Below are 11,869 nucleotides of genomic sequence, written 5' to 3' on the forward strand. Positions count from 1 at the left end.
TCTTGTAAGAAAAAGTCAAAATCATAATTATAAAAAAAGAAGAAATTAAAATCACATTCTTAAAATTACAAATTTAAAAACTATAAATAAACCGACTATTAGAGATCAAGTTGTTTAGTTTTAAGTTTAAAGATCAAAGTAGAACCAGTAAAAAAAAATATCAAAATAGAATTGTGAATTAAAATGGGTGAATTGGACTTTAAGAAAGGTAATAACTTGTTTACCAAAAAAAAAAATCTGACAAAATTTTTAGAATTTTATGAATTTATTGCAAAACTTAAAATCCTCATGAGATTTGTGAATTTTTTTTTTTTTATCTCGGCATAAGATCGCATTCATCAATGAGGTAGAGAGAAGGGATACTTCCTGCAGATAATAACTCTCGTGAAGCTTTAACTTTTACACCAAACTCTCAATTGCGTGAATTACATTTGAACTAGAGAATGCAATGCCAATGATGATTTTGTGAATGCTGAATGCACCCCACCACCAAATCTGCCATGCTTCATTGCATGATGCTGAGCATGCTCTTGTGAGAATAAAAATTGAGTCATGATTTTCTCTTTTAAACACTTTGTAACAAAATGCCTCAATTTTCCATTGTTGGAATACTTATACACTCGATCCGATCCCATTACCATAGTCCCTCAAGCATTTGGTTGAGAAAATGGGAAAAGGAAGACACTTGGGATAAAACAAATTATGCAGATTACAACCAAACTTTTTATATTTAATTTTAACTTTATGTATTAATCATTTATGTCTCAAACACTTGGTTGCTGTGGATATATTTTTATTAAATTTATAAAGTAATATCTGTAAATTGTGTCAAATAATAATGTAATCATTAAAAAAGTCATGAGTTGATTAAATTAATCCTTAAATTACTTTTATATAAAAAGAGAAAATAATTTATACATTGATAATATAATTTTTTATTTTTAATTATAAATTAACATTTATGATAAATCTATTATTGTTTACGATAAATATTTTAAAAATGATACTATATATTATAATTTCTTATCAGTTAACATGTTAGTACATAAAACCTAATCTCATATAAAAATACCATCATGAAAGTATGAAAGTGATTGACAATTGCAACCTAGCGCAAAAAAAATACAGGCCTATCGAACATGATAAATCTAAATTAATGAAAATAATAAAACATGAAGCCCTCACTCACGGAGAGGACACATTTAATTAGAAGACAACTCACTAGAAATTAAGTACTTATTGCGACACATTAGAAAACTTATTTCACTGTTTAATAAATAAGTTTTTTAAAGCAATTTTTTAGTATATTTTCAAAGGTTATATTTTTTATTTCTAGTTTTTTATATTTTATTTATTTTTATCTTTAATGTATTATTAATTTTTCTGATTATTTTTTTAAATAAATTATATTTTTTTATCATTTAACACATTTTAACTACTTTAATAAATAATTTTACCAAACACTTACAATTTAATAAATTAATTTTTAACTTTCAACTTTTAACTAATTTTTTAATTTTTAATTAGTTTTATGAAACATAACTGAGTAGAAAAATTATATATACCTTTTAGAAAAAAGGAATAATTAAACACGTGCAATAGTAATTGCATTTTAATAATAAGTGTGAAAGAGGTAAAACTACTTTTAATTTTTAATTATTATTAGTAATATGTATTGACCTTTGGAATTAAATTGACCATTCAACCTCAATCGTAAATAAATATATTGCAATGGATGAATTTTATTAGAAAATATAGAAAAAAAATTAAATGTAAAAACAAATAGGATGAATTTTGTTTCTTTCTCCCCAACTCATGTAATCTAATTGTCCAACCATTCTAATTTCTAACACAGTCTAAATGCGATTTTTCAACTCCACCGATTGTTCCGGGAAAAGAACAAAACAAACAAAGAAAAAGAGTAGAAAAAAAACATAAAACTATTCTAATAAATACCAACGGCTTTCTCTCTGCACTTCTTAGTTCAGTAGTGTACTTGAGCACCACACTCTCTTTCGTTTTCTTTCCAATTCTACTTCCCACACCTCACTGCACATTCTCCATTCTCCATTCTCACTTCCCCCACTTAATTGGCGCGTAAAACCCTAGCTAGCACCTTCGCTTCTTCATCGCTGCAACTCCACGCGCCAGATCTGCAAGCATTTAAGGCTTAAGCTATGCACCACTACGCATAGCTTGTTCCTAACATGTCCAGTTCCGATCCTAACAACCGTAACCGCCACGCTCCGTCTCTGCATGAGCCCAAGCCCATGCCGCCTTCTTCTTGGGCCAAGAAAACGGGCTTCAGGCCCAAATTCTCCGGCGAGACCAATGTCACCGATTCCGGCCCGATATCCACGCCGCCGCCCAACGTGGATCTCGAGGCCGGTCGTGTTCGAACTCCGGCAACCGCTAACGGCGTCGCCAACGGCGACAAGGCTCCCGTCCCGGTTCCGCCGCCACCTGCCGCGGCGAGGAAGCGGAGAGACTCCGACGGCGGGCCGAGGAGTTCTGTTCCCAGCACCAACGGACAAGCGCCGGCGGCGGAGACGGCTCCACCGCCGCGGAGGACGGCGAGGCACGAGGAAGTGGTGGACGGCTTGCCGGCGGATGACGACGGGTTTGTGTCGCGGCACTCGCATATGAAGTATGAACTCAGAGATTCGCCTGGTTTAGGTATTGAATTTTTGGAGTTTCGATTTTGAATGATTTGGTATTTTGATTCAAATTATGGTTGAAGTTGAAAATGTGTTTTCAATTTTCACGTGTTACTGTGTAGTTCCTATTGGCGTGTACGGAATTCAGCACTACTTTTCGATATTAGGTTCGTTGATTCTGATTCCGCTTGTGATTGTTCCTGCCATGGGAGGCACTCACGTGAGTAGTTTTCGTCTGGCTTAGTTGTTGGTGTTTTTCTGTGTTGTGTTGTGTTTGAGTGTTTTGATTTTGGTGGCAAAGTTGTTAATGTGTTAGTGAGTGTAGGAGGAAACTTCTATGGTGGTATCGACCGTGCTCTTTGCCTCGGGGGTGACTACTCTCTTGCATATTGCTTTTGGCTCTAGGTTGCCCTTGATTCAGGGCCCTTCTTTTGTTTATCTCGCACCTGCACTCGCAATAATCAACTCCCCAGAGTTTCAAGGATTGAATGGAAATGTTTGTATCTCTTCCCATTTCTTTATGTTTCAGAAGATAGGAAATGGATTCCCTGCAGTCATGCATTCACACAGTTATGATTGACATCATTGATGTAGGATGAGATCGGATGACTCATGTTTTTAAGTGTGATTTGTGTGATAAACTATGAGCAGTCTGATTTTCATTCAACAGTTTCAGTTGATCGACTGTGTGAATATGTTAAATTTTGACTGCAGGAATCCTGGAAGGTATCGATTATTGTCTGTATGTTGGTTTCATCTAACAAAGTTGTTGGGTATTGCAACGGTTTCTAATTCTATTTAGTTGTTCATAAGTTCTCGAGGGAGTTGTGTCGTATTGTAAATTTTCTGATGGAATGATGGAACAAAGACAGCTGATAATATTTCTTTCTCAAATTGAAGAAATTCAAGCATATAATGAGGGAGCTCCAGGGGGCTATAATTATTGGCTCCGCTTTCCAAACTTTACTTGGATATACTGGACTTATGTCGCTGTTAGTAAGGTATGGTATTGGGATTCTCAGTGCTTGTTTATTTTTTGTTGTTAGTTTTTACTTATACAAACTTCAATTTTTCACCAAACATAATCTATTATTGTGGATTGATGCAAGTGTTATGTTAAGGGCTGAGAAATTCATGTTAAGGAATTGTAGAGGTAGCAGTGGAACTTGGACAAAAAAATTGTAGGGTAAAAAATATTAACACTTGAGATTTCATTTCTTAGTTTTTGATTATATTTAATGAATTACAAATATTATTTGTCATTTTTACTAAGCATATATTATTCTAAAAATATCCCTCTCCCCAAATAGAGCTGGTGAAATATTAACCAAAATTAGCTAGTTAAGAAATATACTTGTAGAATAGTTTCTAAGTACTTTTAAAAGGTAGGAGATGATATATTTTTCTTTTATCATTAAACTTAGGTTATTATCTAAATTTAGTAGTTGGTTGGTTTAAAGTATTGATAACTGATAGTTCACACATGATTATGATGCTGTGATCATTCTTCCATGGAAAAGTGCTGTTTCAAAAGTTTACATATACCTTGTTTGAGCATCATTCTTTCCACACATATGCATCCCCCCTCTCCATTTTGTTTTGGCTCAATATGAAACTATGTCCTTTGCCATTCGTCACAATTTAAAATTTAAACCACTTCACTGCCACAGTTGACTGGAATAAAAACATCACATTTCAGATCTTACTTTCTGTTCAGTGTAGCTGATAATGAGCCTCATTTTTTATGTGTTTCCTTACAGGCTGATCAATCCTGTAGTTATATCCCCAACTATTGCTGCAGTTGGACTTTCATTCTACAGTTATGGCTTCCCATTAGTTGGTACATGTATTGAGATCGGTGCAGTACAAATATTAGTGGTTATTGTTTTTTCTCTTGTAAGTTTGTTGAATTTATCTCGAGTGTTTATTAATTTTTAATATGGATTCTGTTATTTATTCTATATTTAAAAGATACTAGTGTGTATAACATATTGCTTGTTTCGATGTACTAGAATTTGTAATCTATTATCTCTTGCTTTCCACAGTATCTTCGTAAGATATCTGTTCTTGGACATCGCATTTTTCTAATATATGCAGTAAGTTGAACATTCCACTATCTTACGTTACTCTTCAGTAGTTGAAATAAAATTTTGTGGTGTAGCAATGATTTCTGTTTTCTTCACCTAACTGCTAGGTTCCTCTGGGTCTGGCAATTACATGGGCATTTGCTTTCTTGCTGACTGAAGCAGGAGTTTACAGCTACAAAGGGTGTGATGTAAATATACCTGCCTCAAATATGGTTTCAGAGCACTGCAGAAAGCATTTTTCAAGGATGAGGCACTGTCGGGTTGATACTTCTCAAGCATTGAAATCCTCTACATGGTTTAGGTTTCCTTATCCACTACAATGGGGTACTCCTGTCTTCCATTGGAAAATGGCTATTGTAATGTGTGTGGTTTCCTTAATCTCATCTGTGGATTCGGTTAGTTTCTTGTCTTTCTCTGTTTTGGTTCCTGAGCTGTATTTTTTTTTACTTGCTTGTGTTATTTTAGCTAAAAGCTAATTATCTACAGGGCCTTTGTACCAACTTCACAAGTATGTTCTAGAAATGTTGTATTTATAAGGTTGTTCTTTTTCTTGGATGTGATACAGGCTTTGATGGGAAATTATGATTTGGACCTACCAGGCTACCACTATGATATATGTTTGATAAAAATATGGTTTGGATGATGAAATATGAAACTTGCATATGCTATTTTCTTAAGAGTTAAAACTATTTGTAAATTCATTTTAACTGCATTCTTTGTCAATGAAGCTTGAAAACTTTTGTTATTAAAATGATACTTTATCAGATCCAAACTTTAAAACCATTGTTGTCTACTTGTCAGTTGTCACATTGTTTTGTAGATCAATGCCTTTTCTTTTGGCTGTCCTTTTTTCCACATTAAGTAGATACCAATTACAAGGGTGAGTAATGTAGTGCTGGTTCAAGATTTAGGAAATGACTGGATCAATGACAATAATTCTTTAATTACTAAATTTTTTAGATTTTGATGCTGTGAACAACCACTGTGTTATTAATCAAATAATAATATGTATTGATGTTCTAGAGAACAACTGTATAATATCTCAATTATAATAATGTTACTTGTATTTTTCTCAACTTGCAGGATTGTAACTAATCACTGTACTGTGTCATAGATATTCATTTACTTTAATCTTTTTATAGGTTGGCTCATACCATGCATCTTCATTATTGGTAGCATCCAGACCGCCAACTCCTGGAGTTCTTAGTCGAGGAATTGGTTTGGAAGGTCTTTCCAGTGTCTTGGCTGGTCTCTGGGGAACTGGAACTGGATCTACAACTTTAACTGAAAATGTTCACACAATTGCTGTGACTAAAATGGGAAGCCGCAAGGCAGTTCAACTGGGTGCATGCTTTCTGATAGTGTTATCGCTTGTAGGTAAGTGTTTATTATCTTTCTGCTCTTGGATCTAACCTTCATTAGAGGTATACTTATTATGAACAATGAGTGACTGGGAGGAAAAGCCAATTTGGGTTGTGTATACTTGATTTTTCTTGTAAGGAACTCATTTAGTTTGTGGTATTATTTATCGTGCAATTTCTTTGGTTTCCCAGTGACACTGAAATTTCATTTTTCTGGTCTGCAGTACTTAGGACAATAGTTTTGTGAAAAACCATATGATGTTTGTAACATCATTTCTGGAAATTAGGCTTCCTGAAGAATTAGAGGCAGTAGGATAACAAATTTTTCATTACTTTCATTCATTATTATGCCCAAGTGAATTTTAAGTTTCTAATCCTATGCAAATTCTTGTCCAAACAAATGGCTACTGCAATTTGCAATTGATCAATGATTTCCTAACAAGTGAATAAAGGACAATGAGGTTGGATCTGTTTAACTAGTGTAGATAAAAGCATTCCTGCACCATTCAATAATTTGTATTGGATAGTTATTTTACATAATTACAGTTGGATCAGAAGTTCTTATCATAGATCATATTTGTGAACATTTACGTTAATCTATGTAGTATTTCATTGATATTAATCAATGTTAATGTTATAGATTAATCTATTTAGTATTTCATTGATTTATTTTTCTACAAACTTAGACACAAATGGTATAGGTAATTGATAATCATAATTCAATATTTGGATCAACAAAAATCACGTTCTATATGAAATTATGAGTGGTGTAAGAATATTTTTTTACTTATATTGGTAGAATTCCCCCCTTATCAGATTAGATGGTGATGTAAAAATTTACAAGTCGTTGCAAATATTTAGGTTATCTGTGATGTGCCTAGGGTTTATGAAGTCAAATTTGATAACATTGGAGTTAAGAGAGGAAGGACATAAACTGTGGTAGATTCTAAAGGATAGATTCAACGGACATTAGGCTTTCCTGTGGGCTTCTTATTCTGGTTGCAATATGATATGTTACATTGTTACCATTGAAAACAGAAAGAAAGAATCTTTATCGTATAGGAAAAATCTATAGGTCTGGCTCAGTGTGAGTGCGGCCTGGAAAGGGAAATACAATATGACAATGCTCCAGAGAAATTAGACCCTGGACTCTCTCCTAAAGACCTTACACTGTTCAACAACCAGATCCCTTGATTTGTTACTCTCCCATACATAACAACCATCCCTAACCAGCATTGATCCAGACTTCTAACCAACACTAACTACTAAACTGATTCATGTTACATCAATTTGGGCATTGCTAGCTTCTGGCCCAATTTCCTTTGTAATATGGATCTGTTTTACTGCAGGCCTGTGTTATTGTAATATACTGACAATTTTCTAATAGACATCTGTGGTGCCATTTAAGGCAAGGCTAAAACGCCAGCAGCTTTACATGTGTTTATTTGCACTCTGGATAATGCACTCAGAGAAAGTGAGAAACTGGTCTTTTAAGCTAAGACTAACTATACAAAATGTTAGTAAACTAATGAGCAGTTATGTTAAAAAATCCAGTATATGTTATTGACAAAACTTAGGTTACTAATACTGACCTGTAATTTGAAAAGTGAAAGAATTGTCTTAGGTTACTGATCTGTGATGTGATTCTATTTATACCATGTCAATTTTTTTATGGATGTGTATTGGAATGGTATTAGGGAATCTTGTCATTGCTTAGGCTGTTCACATAAATATCATTACATAACTTTGCAACCTTTAATTATTCAGTGTTTCCATGCATTTACATGCTTTTGCATCCTAAATTGCATATTTCCAAGTTATCAATTACCATATTATTATTTTATAATTTCAATGTTATTTTAGCATCATGGGACATCTAAAGAACTTATGCTCAATTATATTTAAAGTAATGTGTTGAGTTTGATGCATGTTGAACATGAATGCAGCTGCTTTCTGATGTATCTATGCCTCATATCTCTATGCTGCCAAATGCTTCAATAGGTTTTATCAATATTTGCATGGCCATTTTGTTACTTAAACTGGTGGCTAGTTAGCCCTTTTGAACTGATGATTTAAGAGTGTTTTCTATCTTCCGCGTGATAGAACCTAACTTGCATTCAATTTGTCTGTTGAACTTATAATGTCTTGAAGCAGTATAGCTACTGGCATTGCATATAATTGGCTATTCATTACCAATTCAATTGTCAACCTACATAGAAACTTTAATAAAGCTGTTGGTTTCTTGTGCAAAGTGTATCCACTTTTGTGACTAAATAAGCCATAAGACAATTAGAATAAGCGATTTATTGGTCTGTTATTTTGTCAGCTTCTCTTGTTCCCATTTGATATAGTTTTGTCTCTCGTCTGTAAAAAGCTCCTCTTGTAAATTTATCCGTGTTTAATTTTGCTTATGCCATACAACAGGTAAGGTTGGAGGATTCATTGCTTCAATTCCCAAAGTCATGGTTGCTGGTCTCCTCTGCTTTATGTGGGCAATGCTCACAGCATTAGGATTGTCTAATCTACGCTATAGTGAGGCTGGAAGCTCTCGGAATATCATCATAGTTGGGTTATCATTGTTTTTCTCTCTTTCCATACCTGCCTACTTTCAACAATATGGCATCTCTCCAAATTCCAACTTGTCTGTGCCAAGTTATTTTCAGCCCTACATTGTGACTTCTCACGGGCCTTTCCACAGCAAATATGGAGGGGTATGCTTGTGTCATGCTTTTATACAATTATGAATATCATGCTTGAATTTGTGTCAAATTTTGATCCCAAAATTTGTTAACTACTGTATGATTTTCAGAAAAGATAAAAAGTAACCCAATGGCCACTTTCATCTCTCTTGGTGGGTGTGGGTGGCTCCCAAAATTGTCATTACATATCTATCTACACGGTCTTGTGAATGGATGTTGAGACTACCCACACTCAATAGGGAATAATTAGATGGTTTCATATGTTTTAAGATCAATTTTCTATTACTATGTAGTTTTGGCTAAGATTTCTGCTTTTATATATGCATGTTCTTTTTGACAGAATCACACAACGCTGCCTATTCTTTATTTTATAGTTGCTAAATCATTTTATTATATTGATATGTAGGCCATCTTGAATTCATGATGCAGTGAAACTAACTATTAATATGTATCTGGAATTAGCTTTAACTATGTTATTTTAGCACTTGAATGCTGGTTACAAATTACTTTTACTCCCTGGTAGAAATTTCTCGTAAATTGGAATGTCTGTTTTTTTCTTAAAGCACTTGTTAATCTGCTCTTTTTGCAGTTGAACTATGTCTTGAACACACTTTTTTCGCTACACATGGTGATAGCGTTTCTTGTCGCTTTTATCCTGGATAATACTGTACCTGGCAGTAAGCAGGAACGTGGGGTATATGTTTGGTCCAAAGCTGAGGTTGCTAGAAGAGAGCCTGCTGTTGCTAATGACTATGAATTGCCCTTGAAAGTTGGTCGGATTTTCAGATGGGTGAAGTGGGTTGGCCTGTAAAACTAGGGTTTCTTTGGCTGACATATTCACTTTGTTAAATGCTCTCAACTGCTGAGGGGGGGGGGGGGGGTATGTCTTGGGTGGATTCAATGATTGAGAGAGTAATAGGTGATGTTACAGAGTTCATTAGTATCAATTGGGAATTTGTAGGGCCTATTTGTGTTGTAATTTATTAGATTAATCTAGTATTTCCAGGTATATATATATATATTTTTTTGCTTGCTTAAAGGTGAGACATTTGACAAATCATTTTGAATGTATATATACTTTTCTTCTTTTGCAGTTTAATCGAGCTAGCTTCAAATGTAATTCCTAGTTAAGTGTATTCATGGAACAATCTGTTTAGAGTCAAATGCAGCTCATTTTACATTGTCTTCGTATTCAATTTAATTATGAGAAATGCTGGATTGTCCGATGTCATGGAAATGATGGAATAACTATGGTTCACTCACAAGACCAACTGCCTCAATCTAATGATTTAGATGTTAGTTTTTTTCTTATTTTTTATAATAATAATAATTTTATTTGTCACATTCCTAGCTTAATCATAATAAAAGTTTTAAAACATATTTAAGGAAACAGTTTTAAAAACTGTGGCTGAAAATATGAAGCATTCCACCCCAAACTATTTTTTATTTTCTATTTTCAAATACAAAATCCAAACATTGATTTTTTTTTTAAATGTGGCATAATTAATTGGGCCTACTAGTCCAAATGGAATTGCTTCCTTGCACCCTATCAACTGTTTCCTTGCACCAATCAAGAATGTAAAAGTACTTTCCAGATTAGCCTTTGGTTACATTTTAAAAAGGCTAATTTGGAACTTAATTTGGGATTTTTATCCTGCACTGTGAAAACTGCTTCTACACCCAACAATTAAAGTGAATTGTCAAATTTACCCTTCACTTAAAATTGAAAACCATCATCCCCTACACCGCTACACCCATCCCCTCCTTCTTCTCTTGTTGTTCTCCCTTCATTGCACCGCAATCTCCCCTCCTCCATCCCTCCATTCATTTTCACCATTGTTGTTGTTCGTGTCTTCTCCTGCTTTCACTATCATTGTCATCATCACCATTGTTTTTTGCGCTATGTTAGGGAATTCATATGACCCATATGAATACGAATTGGTCAATCTGTATCCATGTGGACCATACAGATTGACAATCCGTATATTTCATTTTTTTTATTTAATAAATTATCATTTAATTATTTTTTATTTTAAAATTAATTTTAAAATTTTGTTGTTATTTAATTATTTTTTAAATAACTATTGTTGTTTATTTTAAAATTTTATTTATTTAATTAACTATATTTTTATTTAAGTTGGTTTTTAATAATTTTTTATTTAATAAATAATTTATTTACAAATTTTGTTTATTTAAAAATCAATGTATAAATTTTTTCGTTATTTATTTATTTTTAAACTAACTATCTTAATTAATTTTAATATTTAAAATATTTATTTATAAAATTGTTAAATAACAAAAATCCCATTTTTTTATAATGTATATATTGTAGAATTTAGTTAAACAAGAAAAGGTAATGTTGTATATGACAAATGTTTTTTATTAATATACTTGTATAAATATTATTACACTAATAGTATTAAATATTTACATAAATAGTGTTTGGAAGTATAAAAAAATGAATTTTCATTTATTTATAAATTTTAAATGTATTAAAATAGTTATTTGTAAAATAATGTAATCATTTATTAGAAATAAAAAAATAAAAGTATACTTTGACTTTGATCATATATTTTAGTTTGCTATAATTAGTGATGTGAAGTATAAAAATTTTAAAAAAGAATTTGTACATTGATTTATGAAGCATACACTCTGACAGAGTATCATCTAAGATTTGTCAGGAGTGCTATTAAGCAACGAAATATTTATGTTCAATCCAGACAAAGGAGGGATACTCAGGACACATGAATATAGTTAGGATTGATTATGTAGTATATGATATATGTATGAAATATGACTCAGTAGTGCTTAATATTTCTATTATTTGACAAACTATGTATCTTATGATTATGGTTTTAATTTGCGTTTATGCAGTATTTCACTATTGTGTTCTTCAGCTAAATGGATTACATTAAACAACAAACCCTAAACCATAAATCCTACAACATAAACCCTGAACCCTAAACTCATTACGCCTTAAACCCTAATTTGAATATTTGAACAACTCATGAATACTTAAAGAAATAATTATATGAACATCCATTGAAAAACACGTTAATTACCAC

The 11,869-nt window shown here is 32.8% G+C and overlaps 1 protein-coding gene across 1 annotated transcript; it reads left to right on the top strand.

Annotated features, from left to right (window-relative positions):
• The first annotated feature begins 1,937 nt into the window (after positions 1-1,937).
• LOC100799537 (nucleobase-ascorbate transporter 12) lies at positions 1,938-9,968 on the top strand. The gene is made up of 10 exons (XM_003538093.5): positions 1,938-2,676; positions 2,780-2,877; positions 2,983-3,153; positions 3,558-3,658; positions 4,418-4,553; positions 4,703-4,753; positions 4,852-5,139; positions 5,887-6,121; positions 8,530-8,816; positions 9,394-9,968. The coding sequence occupies exons 1-10, from the start codon at positions 2,208-2,210 to the stop codon at positions 9,613-9,615; spliced, it is 2,058 nt and encodes a 685-aa protein (XP_003538141.1). The 5' UTR covers positions 1,938-2,207; the 3' UTR covers positions 9,616-9,968.
• The last annotated feature ends 1,901 nt before the right edge of the window (positions 9,969-11,869 follow it).

The sequence above is a fragment of the Glycine max genome, chromosome 11 (genome assembly GCF_000004515.6).
Source record: "Glycine max cultivar Williams 82 chromosome 11, Glycine_max_v4.0, whole genome shotgun sequence".
NCBI classification, from domain to species: domain Eukaryota; kingdom Viridiplantae; phylum Streptophyta; class Magnoliopsida; order Fabales; family Fabaceae; genus Glycine; species Glycine max.

Bases quoted from the DNA above. Each gene is read 5' to 3' on its own strand.
- LOC100799537 (XM_003538093.5), top strand. From the start codon at position 2,208: ATGTCCAGTTCCGATCCTAACAACCGTAACCGCCACGCTCCGTCTCTG. The intron at 3,154-3,557 runs GTTTGTATCTCT...CTCAAATTGAAG, and splicing joins TTCAAGGATTGAATGGAAAT to AAATTCAAGCATATAATGAG. The intron at 6,122-8,529 runs GTAAGTGTTTAT...GCCATACAACAG, and splicing joins GATAGTGTTATCGCTTGTAG to GTAAGGTTGGAGGATTCATT.